At 41.5% G+C, this 17439-nt stretch overlaps 1 protein-coding gene across 1 annotated transcript in view; it reads right to left on the bottom strand.

Moving 5' to 3' along the window:
• Nucleotides 1-1748: 1748 nt before the first annotated feature.
• The window catches only part of ABCD2 (ATP binding cassette subfamily D member 2), a 45730-nt gene continuing 30039 nt past the window's right edge, over nucleotides 1749-17439 (bottom strand). The window contains exons 7-10 of the mRNA XM_051805212.1: nucleotides 16717-16862; nucleotides 9442-9526; nucleotides 8593-8718; nucleotides 1749-6075 (exon numbers count right to left, since the gene is read on the bottom strand). Of these exons, the coding sequence (XP_051661172.1) occupies nucleotides 5865-6075; nucleotides 8593-8718; nucleotides 9442-9526; nucleotides 16717-16862 (568 nt within the window). The 3' untranslated portion in view covers nucleotides 1749-5864. The remainder of the gene's footprint in view (nucleotides 6076-8592; nucleotides 8719-9441; nucleotides 9527-16716; nucleotides 16863-17439) is intronic.

Below are 17439 nucleotides of genomic sequence, written 5' to 3'. Positions count from 1 at the left end.
TCTTTATGAAAAGCATTATGAATCTGATCTATTTGAAATTCAGCACTAAAACCCAACAAATATACTCTTTCAAAGACATTTCAACCTAAATAACTTTTTTGACAATTTTTAATGCTAAAATTGATCAATAAATGAACATTTTTCTTTTGTTGTTTGTGTTATCCTACAAATGCTGTGTCAGAGACAGCTTGTCTCTGTATGTTTGACAACAAGAGAAGTAATGTGCTATTGCACAATTACATTATGTCCAAGACATGTTTCATTATTCTCTTATTTCAACATCTGGCTTCTCCCATGGGCTCTCTTGGACTGGTTTTTCCCAGACTTCATCCCAGCCTAGTTTCTCACTGGGGGCTCAGCCCCAGGACCCAACTGGCTTCTCAGCCCTGCATCAGCCACCATCACAATCTCTTTCTCCCTTTCTTAATTACCTGTTTAAAATCAGATTGTTTAGACACATAGAACTTGCATTGAGTGGGTGAAGCATTTTTGAAATGTCACTGTTATCCTCTCATAGATGGTCTCACTTTCATGAGGTTAAAGACACTAATTTAAAAAATACAAAGCAGGTGCTGCAGAGTGAAACTACAATCAGAAATAAGCCATAGAGACACATGTAAGATGTTCTTCCAGATATTCCCCACTTACTAGAAAATTTCACGTGTGGGAAGTCTTTGAACATTTTTGCTCTGAATATTTCCTAAGTCCTTTTTGCTCCCATAATACGAGTCCTGCTGTTCCCTCTCTTCTCAGAATACTTAACCCTTGAGCACACAGGGACTATGGCTCAGGACTATGGCACTTAAAACACATGGCACCAGTCCTCTGATGGCCTGATCAGAAAGCAGGAATGCTCTACAAGGAGTGGACACCAAAACATTTCATGTCAAAAAAAGAGAAACTCAAGTGCAACCTGAGCTTTCAGCTCACCTCCTCCACTACAATAAAGCCTGTCTCCTCTTGGTCTAATGTATGTGGTCTACAGCCCACCCACAGACCCTCAAAAGTGAATTTCTGATGGCTTGTGCCCTGGACATTGCTCTCTGCCAGTCTCTGAGTGGGTGCAGTAGCTGGAAGGGAGGCACAGGGGACTGGCCTTCAGCTACCCTTAAGAATCTAGTTCTCAAGTGACCAGCATCACCATTGGCTCCCCAGCTGCATAATCCAGGTCCTGTGCCACCATGCAGTACCTCACCAACACCTACCACACAGCTGGGAAGGGGCCAGACACCAGCCAGCTCTGTCAAAGCAGCTAAGGACTCAACCGACGTCCTCATGCTCCCCAAGAAAAAACCCTCTCCTTTGCTAGGCCATCGTGGTCACTTGCTTGTTAATATTTGTGACATTGGTGCTTTATGCATAACTGTATCTTACAAAGACCACAATAACAACCCTTGGGACAGATGCTGCTGAGGACACCTGAAGTTGCACTACTGACACGGTCCTCTGGCTCACTGTTGGGTGCCCAGTCCCCCTGCGAACACACCAGCAAGGGGTGGCAGCTCTTGTCACCTTCCTGTCACAAATCAGGTACACACTGAAGTGGATGGGCATGAGACATGAGAAACCTCATAGCAGCCTTTGACACCAGCCTGATCTAGGAACACCTGTTTTAACTTGAAAACACACAACATCCACCCCAAGCTTTCCTGCTCCATCACAGAAACCAGGGATGGGAAAGGACTTACAGAGCACATGGAGGCAGGTCCTGACTGCTTTGTGAGTGACTCATAAGGAACACTGCAAACTCAAAGTAAATGCAATGTGTTTTATTTGAGGTTGGAATAAATTACAACTGTAAAGCATATTTTATTGCTTTATAAATCGTCTGCTCTTAAAAGGCATTAATATCAAACATAAACAAAACAAAGACATTTGATTAGCAGTTCAGTTCTCTTAAGCTTCACGAACAGCTCAGTAAGGGGATTTCTTTATACGATTGGCCCATAAATTTGACTTTGACATGCACTGTCACCATTCAGACATATTGAGGGGACTGCAGATGTATTCATTTGCTTTAGGGGATAATTTTTTAATGCAATTTTCTTTAAAATATCCCAGTGATTACCCAGTCCTTCATTGCCTACTCAAATACAAATCCCACTGCTTTCAAAAAGTCTTTTAAAAGACATGTGGGGTCTTCCGTCCTTGCAGAAGGAGGGCTTCCAAGTCCAAAGTAGGAATGACTCTGGTCCCAAAACTAAGTGAAAAACAAACTCCTCCCACTTTAAAATACTGAAATCCCATGCACAAAAAACGTGTCCTCCCATTCTGAAGATTCTTCCAAAAAATTCCTGCATTACCTGAATGAACTGATGTGGAAAATTCATATTTTTATTGTACAGTTACTCCTTGCCTGAGGCTGGTATGAATTTTGCTCAGCACCTGTACTCCTCTAGGATGCAGACCCAGGCAAGTCCAGTCTGCCCTGAGCCCTGGGGGGTGAGAGGGTGCTTATGGGGGCCAGGTGTGCTCAGCACTGTGCAGCATCCTGCCCTGAATGCACAGGTGCTATGACACAATGAGCGGGATCTGGCTAGCTCCAGCTAGATACAACAGGTAGAAAGAAGACCAAAAAGTCACTTCCTCGGCCTCCCAGGGAGTCACAGCTCCTGAATGACAGAAAGGGAATGAACAGTGATAAGCAGCTCTCATTCCACCACGGCATCCTGTCCCACTCTGACCCTCTTGCACTGCAAGGGTCACGTGTTCCCCGTGCCTCGGCTCCAGAACTGTCTCCCTGAGTTATTCCTGAGCAGGGAGCATGCACCTCTGCTCGGCTGGGTCCGAAGCAGCACAAAATGAGTTTGCCTATGCCCTGTAAAACTCTGAAGAAACAGAAACAGACACCCCAGTCTCAATTAGCCCTTGGAACAACAGAGAAAGTTCGCAGAAAATATCTCCAGGGCAGCTTCTCTTCCTGCCACAAAACTAGCTTTAAAAATAATGAGCCACCAGTACAGAAAATCCTTCTAAAACTGGTTCAGTATCACTCAGAAAGTTCCTATTTAGAGAAGTGTTTCTTCTCATACCAGCCTCTAATGTTCTTGCCATGCCTACAAGAATGTGAATAGTTGAGCGAGAGTCTAGAATATTTTACATTACATTACTAGATGGGAATTGTTAAGTCTATTTCTGGATTCAAGAAATATATGTCAAACTTCAAAGAAAACACTATTACATTGATCCTGGTATTATTTCAGTTTTCATCAAAATTTCATCAGTAACATATATATCTTTTGTATGTTTTATGCATAATCTCATTAAAAAAAAACATCAAAAAACTTTCTTCTACTAAACATGGTTTCCTCAGAAGATGTCTGCTTTATGCCATGAGGGATGGCCACTTTGATCTCTGCGAGGTGTACAGCAGATTTCAGATGCTGCATTGTCCATAATGGCTCCCAGCAAGTCAAGGGCCAGAGCAGAGCTTTGGTGGGATACCTGGAGCTGTACCAAACTGGGCCACTTCTTCATCACTTTTCAGTGTCCTACTCATTCAGGGAGTGGACAACCCTGGTTCAGCTCCTAGCCACATATTAAAGTGCTTAGTGTGTGGGGGGGAACAATAATGCCCCTTCCTCCACCTCAGGTCCTCCTGTGGAAAGGTGGCTGGTTTGAGCTAGCAGGATACGCAGCAGCTGGGACAAGGGCATGTGTATGGTGTGCGCCTGATTCACCACATCTTAGAGAAACATAACTCAAAAACGTGCAAGCTTTTTACACTCATCAGTCATCTCATTCATGCTCACTGAGAACAGATTCTTGGCTGACTTCTTTTTTTCCTTTGCAGCTCCAAATTTTGCTTTGAAGATGAGAGGGGAGAAAGTTCGCCTTCAGGGAGAGGGACAAGCAGAGACACTTGCAAATTAAAATGCCTGCACATGTCAGCCACCACAGCAGTGACCTCCAGTCTGTTCTTTAGTTTTTTTACACAACTTCTTGAACCTTAATTTTTCAGCCCTTTCAAAAGTTCCCAGGAGCATTCCTTTCTATGTCAGTGGGATGTCTCAGTGGGTGAAAATTACAGCAAAACTAAAGAAAGGAACAAACTGCTGTCACCAGGCTAAGTTACAGGGTTACATTCAAGCCACAGATTCTGGAGGGAGCAGACTTATTCCACTTTCTGGTGGAAGTGCCATACCAAACATGAAGCCGAGCACACAGTGAGAAGGAATATGGGCTAATTATTAGTGCACTGGACTAGGATTTGGCAGATGGAATTAATTCACCTTCCCCGTTTTCGTGAAGTAATCAGAAAAAGGAAACAGTTTCTATTAACTTCAGGATGCTCAAGCATTTCCATCTCAGCAAATGCCCCTAAAATATTTCTCCTCTCTTTAGCAGTGCTTAACAGCTTATGCACTGCCTTTCTCAGACTGAGAACAACAGACATAAATCTTCTAAGGAATCACACTTCTGGGAAAAAAAGAACCAACAAATTTCAGGATCGCTACATCTCAGCTAAGGCTCATTTACCCATCTGTAAAGCCTCTTACCACATCTGATCTTCACTCCCAAGCTGCCCTTCTGCCATGCACTTGCAGCCAGAGAGAGCAGGAGCTCTTAAATACATTCACATCTTTATTTCTAATTCTCCAGGTTTTGCCTCCATCAAGGCATGGAGGCCAGTACTGTCTCAGGCCGTTCTATTTAAGCACCTTTTGACTGACTGGGGACCATGTTCCTACTGACTGAAAAGCAGACAGGACAATCAGTGAGTGCATTTGAAAGCAAACCTGTTAATCAGTGCATTTGCTCACGGTGAGGGCAGTGTTCAGCCACTTCACCAAAATACGGCAGACATATTAATTAGTGGTTACAAAATGCTCTAACTTTTCACAGACCTTTGTAAATGCTGAGCATTTTAACAGGCAGGACAGTCGTGGCTGAGAATTCAGTCTATTGTTAGAAACTGACCTTTCTTTCTCCTACAGTCCTTCCTGTCATAAAGTGTCTCATGGAACAAACAAGTGTCTATGTTGTGATTATACCAATGGAGGAACAGAGATGGATGCTGGCTGGATCAGACACATGGATCTAAATGAATGATTTAGTCAAGCAAAAACTAAGTCACTTGATGCCAGGCCCAGTGCTCCATCCACACCACCAGAGGCTACTGAATAAGGGATATAAATAATCCCCCAAAGGAACTGATGTATCATGAAGGGCAAGGAGCCTCTGAAGCTATGTGCAGTGGCATAAAGTACAGCACGAGCACATTATATATTTAGCTCTATCCCTGTTTCTCCGTCACGGGGGCAGTGGGTTGCTCGGACAGTTGTCTTCTGATCAGCCTATTATGTTATTTCCTATAAAAATGCAGGTAAAGGTGTGTATACAATTCAGTAGTAGAACAGGAGTCTTGTTTCACATGGGCTGAATGTTTCTTATACCCAGATGAGATTTTTGCATGCATCTGCATACTCACCCAGATACTGCCTCTGCCGTGCTCCATGCCTGAGTTTCATGCCCAGTTGCTCTGCGTAGCAGGCATATCATATGCACAGTAACCTGGTACAAGAGCACATTCTGCAGGCCAAGTCTCAGGCAAAAATTCACCCACAAAACCTAAGTGTATTGGCCATTTCTTGCAGTGAATCGGGCTTTCACTAGGAATTAACATAAGCTGCAATGACTAATCTAATACTCTGTGCACTTGCTTATTTTCTTTTCACAGTTCAACCTCTTTCTTCCTTAATACTAAAATGCTAAAGTCTTACATAGCATTCAGAGCATTATTTTCTGCTGGCTGTGTTTCGCTATGCTCTAAGCCTCTATCACAATGCATGCAAAGGACAATGGCTGAATTTGTAATGCTTTTAACTAAAAAAATACTTTTAAAAACATAAACCATAAATTATTTATTCCTCTTTGTCCATTGTTTTAAGCACTGAGTCTTCTCCCAGGATTTTACACAGTTCATTCAGTCTCTGCTGCATTTTAGGAATTCCTGCAAGCTGGGATTCCAGTCTCTGTTTTTCCTCACTCAGTGATAAACGGATAGCGGTGTCCAACTGCTCGAAACGCCAGCCACCTTGTCCATCAAACTGCAGCAAGTGAGTGTGGTACTTCCTGCAGTAGAAATTAAAACATTAGTAACGGCTCAGGGAACAGATGGTCCATTTTTGCAAATAAATTTGGATGTCTGTCTCTTCTCAATGGTGCCTCTCAGGAATCTGAGAGGTGTTCAGTCCTGGATCACTGGGCAAGACCTTTTCTTCAATGACTCATCATCCCGGGACAGTCTTGCGTGAGGGATTTGGGTATTTCAAAGTCTGTCACCAGGGCCCCCCTAGGCCATCCAGTGAACTTCAGCAGTGGTGCCCGCTGTAAGCTCACTGTAGCACCGCTGTGGGCTCCCAGTGGGGCAGTCACTGCCATATGCCCATAGGGCTCACCGAGGCCCTCACCTGCAGTGGTGGTTCCCTCATCATCTGCTGTCTCTGGCCTAGGTGGTAGCCTCCCTCCTGGAAACACTGTCTGTGGCTACAGTTGCCTTCACTTCAACTCCATCAGATGCCTTTTTCTCCAGGGCCTTGAACAGCAGCGACAGACACGGTTTGCTTCTCCTCAGGAATGCTAGTCCCAGTTTATTTTATTTACCCCGCTTCCTGAGAGATGTCTTACCTCCTTAGTGGAAAATACAGTGAGGCAGGCACAGTGCACCTGCTGCTACTGATAAAACTTGAGTTTGTTCAAATTACACTTCAGTTTGTTCCCTGCATCTTATAAGGCTGGCTAAAGGCACCTTCAGTCCTAAAACATGGTTTGATTTGCAAGGGGCCAAAATAAAAAAGTCTGTGTAGGAGTCACAGATCTTTCAGTGAGTATCAGGGTGTGTGCACTGAAAATATTCAAAGGTCTATATGTGGAGTTTGTCAAGACCTGACAAGACATTTTTCAGGAGGTACAAGACCAAGAGCAGAGAGTTCCCTCAGAGCTGCTGGTATGACTGTGTAATTTATCACTATAAATTACAGAAGATGAAATGCATCATAAAACACTGATTATAAATCCCATCCAGGGAATGTGACAGTTTAATAAACTCAATGGTTTATGACGTGGGACTCAAAAAAGATTAATCTCCAGACTTACATTGAGCACTTCCTGCATATTATTCTTTGTGACCCCATCTATCCCTCTACTTTTGCCCCACCAAATCCCAAAAAATCAAGAAGCTAAGAGCTGACTGAGATGTCCAGTGTCTGTGGTCTAGGAAAGTTTTAATAAACATTTCGATTAAAAGAGCAAATATTTCCTGGTATAATCTTGAAGAGGAGAAAATAGCATGTGAACATGCTTTTTTTTACTCTGCAGTGCAGTCCCTGTGAAAGCATACATAAGTTAAAGGTGTGCTTATTTCTAAATACTCAGGATTTCTGTTTACTTCTCCAGAACCACACAAATCACCAGATTTCTGATCATTTCAGTAATACTGTGGAGATTACAAGAGCAATCCCAAGCCTTCCTGAATAGCACTAATACTAGGAAACAAGAAATATTGGTAAGAAACTGAACTCAAAAGACCTTTCTCAAAAGGTCTTTTGAATAACTTCCCTCTTATAATCATTTATGGATGAGATGCTCTCAAATACCTGTTTTCTTGAGCAGTGGTTTTAAAAAACCGGCAAACCTAAACAAGATGAAATATTTCTTTTCTTTATAAGCGTAATTTAAATTATTTTAAAACCAAAAGTCTATGTGAACATTTTTTTTCTATCAGAATACTCATTTTTTCTTAACATTTAGGTCTTGATTCAACAAAAACCATTTCCACTGTCATCACCTACACAGAGGAAGAAGGAATGCTAGGGAAACCATTCCTTTTCAGAGAAGCAAACACTGATACAATTTCTTTCCTTTGAGGCAACATACTAATAATGGATTTTTTTGTCATCAGTTTAAAAAAAGCAAACAGTCTGACAGCAGGATCTAGGAGTTCAGAACAAATAGTCTCTGCTAAAGTTATCTTATGCCTCCTTGGTCTCATTTTGCCCTTGGTCTCTTTTATACATTAACTACATTTATTTCCTTGCAGGGACTCTTCTATACTTAGTACTCCCTCCTAGAATGATGCTTCTCAGAATTCCAATATTTCTTATTTTACCAGATAACCATATTTGAAAGCTCACAAATGCTGCAGATAGAGAACATACAATTGAAGTTAAAAAGCCAGATGTATTACTCCTATGGAAGAACAAGGAATAATTTAACCACTTGGCAAGTTTCCCATCTTCTCCCCACACTGGTAAACTTCCCCAGGACACCTCAAGTATCTTGTCACCTTTACAGAACAACCTGGTTATATCTGTTGTGGCTGTGGTGTAGACTTATTAATTGCATCTCAGACACTTGCATGCTAATAACTGAAACACATTAAAAAAATAAGAGGGAGGAATAAACAAGTTTCAAAGAATTAAAAAAATCAATGCTAAATTAATTTAAATCACTATAGCTGTAGACAAGTTATCTTAGAAAGTGCAGTAGATACTGATTAAACAACTGCCCTAGTAGAAAGAGTAAAGGCCAATCCACTGCCTGTCAGAAAGCTAAAAGCAAGGACCATGATAAAGCCCCAGACATACTTACCAAAGAGAAGGTCTGTGTGTTATGGAAAGGAGGGATATCCCAGCAGCTTTTGCAGCCTGGAATATCGTTCCTTCGACGTCAATGCTTACAGCACTCGTACATTCATCCAGCAATGCATATTTCGGCCTTTCAAAAGCAGATGAAGAACATTACTCTTCTAGGTTTTGGACAGTATTCCCATGTATGATGTTTCATTGCAACAACAACAGAAAGGAGAGAGCTATTTTTGCCAGACAGCTGTCTCTCTTTACAGCTGGAAGCTGGCTAGCAACAACATAAACTTTCCATGCATTATTCAGGTGCAGAGACAACTTCCAGGAAAAATGGGGTTTATTTCCTGGTCCATCTGAGTACACAGTGATCTAAATATTATGTCCTAGTTTGACCTAGGCTTATTTTGTCCTATCAGCAAGTTGGGCAGTAGATACAGCTGACTCAGCAGCTTTCCGTGGACTGCCATGTGTGGACTGGGCTGTCTTTGTGTGCTTGCAGTCTCCAAAAACAAAAGGTTTTGGAGCTTGGCTATCAAACTCCAAGACCTTCTGCAACAGTCCATCAGATTTCTGCCACAATTGTAGGAGGGAAGGTGTTTGTGCCTGAGATGTTAAAGAAATTAATATCTCCAACAGGTAATGTTATGTTGCCAAAAGCAAAGCTTAAGAAACATTGCTCAAACTAAAGGCAAAGCTTGTATGAATAAACAACAAGGTTTATGCAGGCCCTATGCAGCTGTCTGGCAGTGTTGCATATTGCAGATTATAGCCTACTACAGCTCAAATTGTAACAGGAAACCTGCAAAACCCTTCCTCATTTTCAAACGCTACTTAAGGAATGAATCTTAACACTTACCTGTGGTAAAACATCCGAGCCATGCCCATCCTTTGTTTTTCTCCTCCTGATAAGACATCTTTCCAATCCATGATGGCATCCCAGCCTTTTAAAAGAAATGCAAACAAAATGAGTCAGGACCATGTAAGTTTATGAAGGAAATGCAGCTTCACTTGCAATATCTCATAAAGAGCAATTCCACTGCAGAAGAGATAGCTCAGGGTTCTGGATCACATCTTCTGAAATACCTCAATGCTTTTCCACTGGCCATCAACTGGAAAAATGTCCCTCATATCATGTAAATTTCGAAAGTGGAGTTTAACCTTTTGGTCATGTAGATATTGTCAAAAAACTTTACTTACCGTCTCTTTGAAAAAACTCTTTGACCTGTAACTAATAATTTTATTCTGTCATGTTTGTTTCTTGAAACAATTTGCTATTTTTTCTTTAAAGTTATCAGTGGAAATTTAAAAACAAATTAAAATAAACTAAAAAAAACCCCAAAGAGCAGTGCTGGACTGCATTCACCACAGTAGGCAAAGAAAACTGTCAGCAAACTCAACAGAAACACAGCTGCAGACACAGACAAGCAGCAAAACTGCACAGAGACAGGAGGATCTTCTATACAAATTTCCCACTACCTTGTATTTAGAAATAACCCACAACTGCTATAACAGGGGGTATCCTTATTTAATATTCTGCATGGCCTCTAACTGATGTATTTCTTTATCACTTTCAGATACATGCAATGGGAGCATCAGGCATTTTATCTGCAATTCTAGGGCAGACTGGTGTTCTGTGAGTACTCTGGCATGATTCATTCCCACTAATGAAAAACTTCAAATAACAAACTACCCTACTGAAAATAAGTCTTCAGTCAAACAATTCAGATGTATAGAGTAGCAAAATAAATGAGTTTTGAAAAGGGAGAGTATGGATGTAGCGAAAATCTGATAAGACATTTCTCTCAACAGATCATCTCATGAGACAAGCAGCTGGAGCAGGGCTGAGAAAGAGAACATTTTCCAAATCAGCCCAGAAACACTGTAACTAAAAAGTTAAAACCCCTTTTCTGCCACTGCCAAACTGAAAATAAACATTTGCCAGAAAAGACTATAAATAAGATAAAGCAAGGAGGATGGGCTGTGTCATGTCTGGTAACTGAATAAAGGTGAGACAAAAGGGGCTTGTGAAGGTGCAACAAGCTGGGGATTGTTCTGCCTGGGCTTGGGCTTGACAGGACTGAAAAAACCCTCAGTAAAGCAGGGGGCCTGTGTGACCAAAACCAGGAATTGATAACTTCAGACTGAATTTCAAGAATTTTCTCTATATCAAATTGGAAAATATAATGCAATTATTTTTAAATAAAATTGTATATAGTTAGATTTTAAAGCCAGGCATGCACACAGAAGGAAGACATCACCTGTAGTGATCCTATAGTTTTTCCCTATTTTCCTTCCATTCTTGTTTCAGGATCCCAGTAGATATCCTCCCAGGGGCACATCCAGTGCTTTCTATCAGCAGGCTCCAAGCAAAGATGGAGTTGTGTAGTGAATAACTGAATCACCATTTGGATATACTCTGGTAAAGGGAACAGATATACAGAGGCTGCTATTGCTGAGCAGTCCCGGTGCTGGGACACTTTGAGCTTCCAAAAAACACTGTAAAACACCTTTTGGCAAAGGGTTCTAGGAAGGGATGGGAACAGTCCTTCATGAAAGCCATAAAAACAACTATGCTTCTAAATACAACATTCAAGCTGCTTCTTATGTTCTGTTATTTTTAAGCTGAGAATACAGATGAGCTCCAGGGACCAGGATCTGAGCTTGGGTGTGGGTGGGTGTGCATGTGTGCACATGTGCCTGGGGAAGCAGTGCCTGTGTTCATACAGTTTCTTCCTGATCAGCTGGTTCTTAAAGGCTTATTAAAAGACAAAAAGGGAATGAAGTTCAAGAAGAATCACAGAATATGCTGAGTTGGAAGGGACGCATAAGGATCATTGAGTCCAACTCTCAGCCCTGCACATGACAATTCCCAAGAGTCACACCACGTGCCTTAGAGTGCATGGTGAGGCATGAAGAAGCATTCTCTTGTCAGCGAAATCATTCTATTATTTTCTCTAAAGGTGTAAGATTTACCCTCTTTTTACCAGGATACAATGGTCATCTCTGTGGTCACTTCAACTTACATTCTAACTGAACATGAGAGGTGCATCTCGTCTCTTCCTGCCTAGCTCCCTCCCTGAACTTTTCCATTTCCCACTTGGAATGCCTCAAACAACAGATAAGGAAGTGTGCATTTTTATATTACCCCTTTTGAAAATTATTTTCTAATGTCTGAACAATTTCCTCTGAACACTTAGGCATTGTAACTCACACTAAACAGACTCCCCACTGTGCATGAACAATAGTGCACCTACTTGTCTCCCGTTTCTTCCTGCTGACGTGGCATAGGTCAGTGAAGGTCATTAGCATTCTGGAAATATCAGCCAAGTCAGCAGCTTAGGTCACCCACAGCTACATCCACTTCCCAAAGGAAGAAATGAAATGGCTCGCCCATGAACCCAGCACAAACCTCTCAGTAGGTGCAAACACAATCCCAGCTTTCGGAGTCCAAATTCCTTGCCCAGCTTCTTGTTACACACAGCCCTGATGTAGATGTGATGAACACTGGATGTCACAGAAATGCCTTTTGCAGCCAGTAAGACAAAGAGCACATATAATGTGCTGGGGCACACTAACAGCAAGAGAAATACATACAGTTGTCTGCAGAAACCACTGATAGCCTCATGATAGCATCTCATTTTCTTGCATGGTTTCTTTTATAATTCCTTTAATCTCAGTTTTCTGAAGGAAAACACAAGCTATATTTCGCAACAAAAAAATGGTTACACCTGGGATCTGTAGCCCTCTGTATCTTTCATCCTTCTGAATACAAGCATTTCATGCAAGACAGAGCATTCAGCTGCCATGAAAAGATATGCTTAAAGTTTCCTTTTTCCAGATTTCCATTCCAGTGTGCCTTATCAGACATGGACTGGAGCATTATCTGACAGAAGAAAGGCTAACACAGCCAGAGAGTCCACCCCTGGTGAATTTTTGGGCATGGAAGCCTCTTGCACAGCTTATTTTCTGAGGACTTGTCCAAATGGAAGAGAGCCCGGGTGCTGTGCAGGATGAATATGCAGGGGCAACCCACAGTTGAGGAAGGAACAAAGAGACCATCAATTGTATGAACCCCAGCTCAGCGTGACACTGCAAGGATTTGTGTCTCTGAATTGCAGAGCCACTGGAAAAGCTGGCAGAGCTCTTCCAGAGTTCCTGCTGGTACCAGTAACAAAAGTAAATCCAGGGCTAAAACAATCAGATGAAAAAATGTCAAAGAGAGGAAATGGGCTTGTCTGTGTGTTTATATGTGGCCTAGCACAAAGGTTCCCTGGACAAGACCCAAAGATATGACAAATGTGCAAAATAATGAGGAATAATTATAATCTGGGGTGCTGAGAAACCATAAACAGGTTGAACTTGCTCAGTAATGTCATCAGCCCTAGCCAGACAGGCCCGGTCATGCGTTCACTGTGCTGCTACACGTACTCATGGCTCCGCTTGTGTCACAGGCTGTTGGCAGCCTAAGGCTGCATCACAACTGACACTTGCTAAATGTACACAGATTTTCAAAGCAGGCCAAAAGGAACCACCTTAGATATATCTACAGCACATCTCCATGATATTACCCCCGATTTCTGGACATGCTTTTTCACCACCCACGCTGAATACAACCTTCTTTGCTACCCACATTTTGTATGAAATTATGGTTCTGGTAGAGCTAGCAACTTTGCAAGTGTTGAGGGGGCACCTTACTGACAATATAAAGGTAAGTAACAAAACAGCATTCCTCTAATATCCAGCAGGTGAGAAAAACATTAGTGTGGGCCTCAGGAGGAAAGGAACTCTGCCTCCAGCAGCAAGGGGGGGTACTGTCAACAGCCACTGCACTGGGTTCTTCGAGGGCTTGGGCTCAGTGACATCCACAACAGTGGTGGTGGAGAAGGAGACTGTTGTTTTGCTGGATTTGATGTATTCTGTTGATACTAACTGAAAAAAGTTTCATGAGGGTAACACAGAAGCTAAATGCCAAAAACTGGGCTATTAATTCTTGTAACCATTCTATTTATTTCTAACTGGGTCAAACAGTATTGGTAGAAAAAGGAGAATTTCTGTCCTTGGCTGCAACAAGGACAACGTCAGGCTCTTGTTGGCTACCTTATATTTGGAATGTGGTGACCCTTGTACTGTGCAATGTGGAAGTAATTCAGCTAAAGACAATAAAATCACGCCAGAACAAATAATTTGAGTCAGAGTTGTGTACTTCTGGCTCCATCTGGCTTTTTCATAACTGCCCACAAAGAGCAGAACACAAAACTGCAAAGCATCAGATTATACACACATGACTTTCGTGGTCAATTAAAGTACAAGAGAGTCATGCCCTAAGGAGCCTGTTGCCTGGTTGAGCTTAATGCTGCAGGGGATAGGAGAAAAGGGAAGAGACAGAGGTAAGGCTCTGAGGGAGAAGAGAAATAAATATTGAAGAATTATATTAGATTTCTATAACTTAATGATTGACAGATAGTTCACTCCATTTTTAGAACAGTTAAGGAAATGGTTCAAAATAGCATCGACATATCCCATATATCCACATGGATCTGAGTAACTAAGAATGATTTCTTTTTTTTTTTTTAGATGTAGTACATTTTCCAAAAGTGTATATAATATATAAATAGAAATTTGCTGGGAATTTTTCAGCAAAAAATTTTTCTATTGTAAAATGCCAGTGTCTGTCAAGCATCAAAGCAGTTTGCTGAAAGGACAAAGGTGGTTTGGGGCAAATCCTTTGTTCTACAAGCTTTATATGGGATTTTTCACTATTTCACAAAGAATAAAGCTCCATTTTTAATAAAAATAATTTTAGGTTAAAAGTAATATTTTAAGTAAAAGAATAAAATAAAAACTGGCACTAGAAATATTAATCTGTGTATAAACAAAAAATTTCAATTGTTCACTTTCAACAAGTATTTCTCTGTCCCGCTAGTTCAAAAAAACCAGAATATGAGTCTTTGTTCCAGACCAGGGCAGCTTTAAAAAATATGTGAGCATATGAAACCTGAGTCATGTGACAAATCATATGTCAAGGCTTTCCTCTCTGCTCCTACCTTGGCACTTGTCTCCTGCAAATGCTCAAGGAGAAGAGGGAACAAGTAAGTATATTATGGTCCTAAAAACTTCTGGTATGTGGTAATCTCCCTTCTTGTTTTCCGGCTTTGCCCCTTTCTGTCACTTTAGATCACAAAGTATCTAAGACATGTTTTTTTCCAACATCTGTTTGTGCGAACTTTTGCACAGTGTGCCCCTACCCTGAGCTTCAGTAGAGCACCAGTGAACATTAACAGTGTCCTCCAGACTTTTTAATAGATTGTGTGTGTTGTGCATGTGCAGTCAGACAGGCAGAAGAGCAAAAATGGGGTCAGCAATAAGTACTTTCTTTGGCAGAGAAAGTAGAGTGAGACTGATCCAAACCTGGGGTTTCAGCTTGGCAATACAGAACAGTGACTCTGGCCAAGGCTCTTGTACGTAGCACAGTAACTGCCTCACCATCATTTACATGCTCCAGCTGCAGAGTAAGAAACCACAGTGATGAACATTCAGAGACTGCTGGGGCGATGGTTTTGGCTGCTGAGGGTTATGTGTTGTTCAGTGCATCTACAAGTACCAACACACAATGAATGCACACTCCACAGTAACTTCTTGCCACTGGCAGTTTAACTGCTCCTCCTTTTCCAGCTCCCTAACACTTCCACTTGTTCTTCTGCAATCTGGGCACTTCATCGACTGAAGCAAATGGCTCAGGAATACTAACAGGAATAATGTCAGTGCAGGGAGTAGAGGCCTTATCTGCAATTATTCCGATCACTGAGTTTAGATCTCTGCCCACTTTTTCAATTCTTGTGTCATAGGATCAGATCTGAATAAAAATATGAATCGGAATGATGGCAGATTCTTATTTTCTATTGCAACTCAAGGGCCAACAGTCATTATCACATTCTTAATAAAAAAGCATTAACCTATGGAAAGATGAGAGTCTAACAAAAGGATTGCAAGGTGAAGTATACAATTGTTGCTATAAACAATTACAACCCCCCACTCTAAAATGTGCAGAAAAGACACTGAAGTGTCCATTGCGTACTTCAAAAATAAAAGACACCTTCTGCCTTTTGAACAGAGTAACAGGCTGCAATCCAGAAATGGGAATTTAGACATTGCCTTGGGATTCCCAGTGGCTGAAGCACTACTCTCTATTGTCAGAATGATCCTGAGAGTAATCAAGCACATACATTACAAGGCAATGCACCCAAAGTACCTGCTCAAAAAGGAGTCTCGACAGCTAGCAGAGAGAAGCAGGGTACATTCAGCACTCGCAAATCAGCCCCTTAGAGTGGTTTAAAGATCTTTTTTCTTTTCTCTAAATGTTACCAACTTTGTCCTGTGTCTGTTTTAAAAGCATAATGAAGGGGAGGAAATTGAAACTAGAGATTAGTGGTTGGTAGGAACAGAAGGACAAAAATTATTGCTATGCTTGGGAAAAAAAAGCCATGAAATGCTCCAGTTACTTAGACACAAAAGAAAACTTTAACATCTTGATATTTATAGTGCCATTGTATTTACATTGTCCCCTACTCTGAGAAAAAACAATGCTGAGAACACATGGCAACTTAAATAGCAAGCAGTAGATGGCAACACTCTACTGTCAGCCAGTGTTGTTTGGTTATTTTTAACTTGCTCACTCTGCTGGGGTGGTATCTGACACTCCTTCTCATGGCACATACTCCTGGTGATCTCACAAACCAAGGAGGTGAAAGCAGATCTGACTCTCTCTTCATTCACACGCTTTCAAGTTTATGTAGTCAGTGACATTACAAGATATTAAGACAGGTTACATTTTCTAAGAAAATGATGGAAGGTCAGTGATCTTACAATACCAGGAAAAGACTGGCCATTACAAGAGAACAAGGATGTGATGTTCAGCTTGGGCATGGATTTACTGGGGAGGGGAGGAGAGGAGCACTCAGCCCTTCTACCTCCCTTAGCAGAAGTTAGCAACAACCACGTGGCTGTGCAGCTCCCAAAACCACAAAAGGCCTGGATCCAGTTTTGCCAGTTCAGTTAGTGAAGGTCAGTCACACTAAGATACACATGCGAGGAAAGGATTTTGTAAAGCTTTTTACAAATATATGCAATTTACCTCCTTCTCTTTGAACTATGTGGTACAGATGAACCATCTGCAGAATAGACTCCAGATCTTGGTCTTGGTAGCCTTTCTCATGCATGTCATCCACTGAGTCTGGATAGATGACTTGATCACGTAGCGTTCCAATCGACATGTAGGGCCTGAGAAAAAATACAGAGAAACTGGTAATGTGAGGCTGGCTTCCAGGGAGTACATCTTGCTGATGCTCTATGAGCAGAATATAATGCTTTAAACACCACGTTGCTAAAACTGGATTTATCCAGTGGATGCATTGTGCTTGAACACTTTTCTAACCTTACCCTAGGGACAATGTATCGTTTCCACAATAGTTGATTACTGGGTAGCAACAGGGGTAGTGCTAGCATGGAAACACAATGACAGATCAAGCAGAATAAATATCCACTTTATAGTCCATTCTGAATGCCTTCACCTGGAATCAGTGAAATTATGCTGTATTCAAGGTTTGATACTCTAAGAGATTTAGAAATTGATTTAAACACTCACATGTTAAAAACAAGTTGTAACAAAAACATTGCATCTCAAACTGGGAAAGAATTCCATGGTGCAGGAGACACCTGAGTCAGGCACTGAAAGATTCCTTTGCACATTACTATTCCAAAGTGCAGAATTGTGACCAGGCATAACTTAGCTGGCTCTAGAAGCCTGTGTAACACTTCTGAATTGCAAAATAGCATACATTAGGGAGGCTGATCACAT

The sequence above is a fragment of the Manacus candei genome, unplaced genomic scaffold, assembly GCF_025592945.1.
Source record: "Manacus candei isolate 608988 ecotype Guabito, Panama unplaced genomic scaffold, ASM2559294v1 h1tg000063l, whole genome shotgun sequence".
NCBI classification, from domain to species: domain Eukaryota; kingdom Metazoa; phylum Chordata; class Aves; order Passeriformes; family Pipridae; genus Manacus; species Manacus candei.
This window is presented reverse-complemented; position numbering and strand designations above follow the sequence as displayed.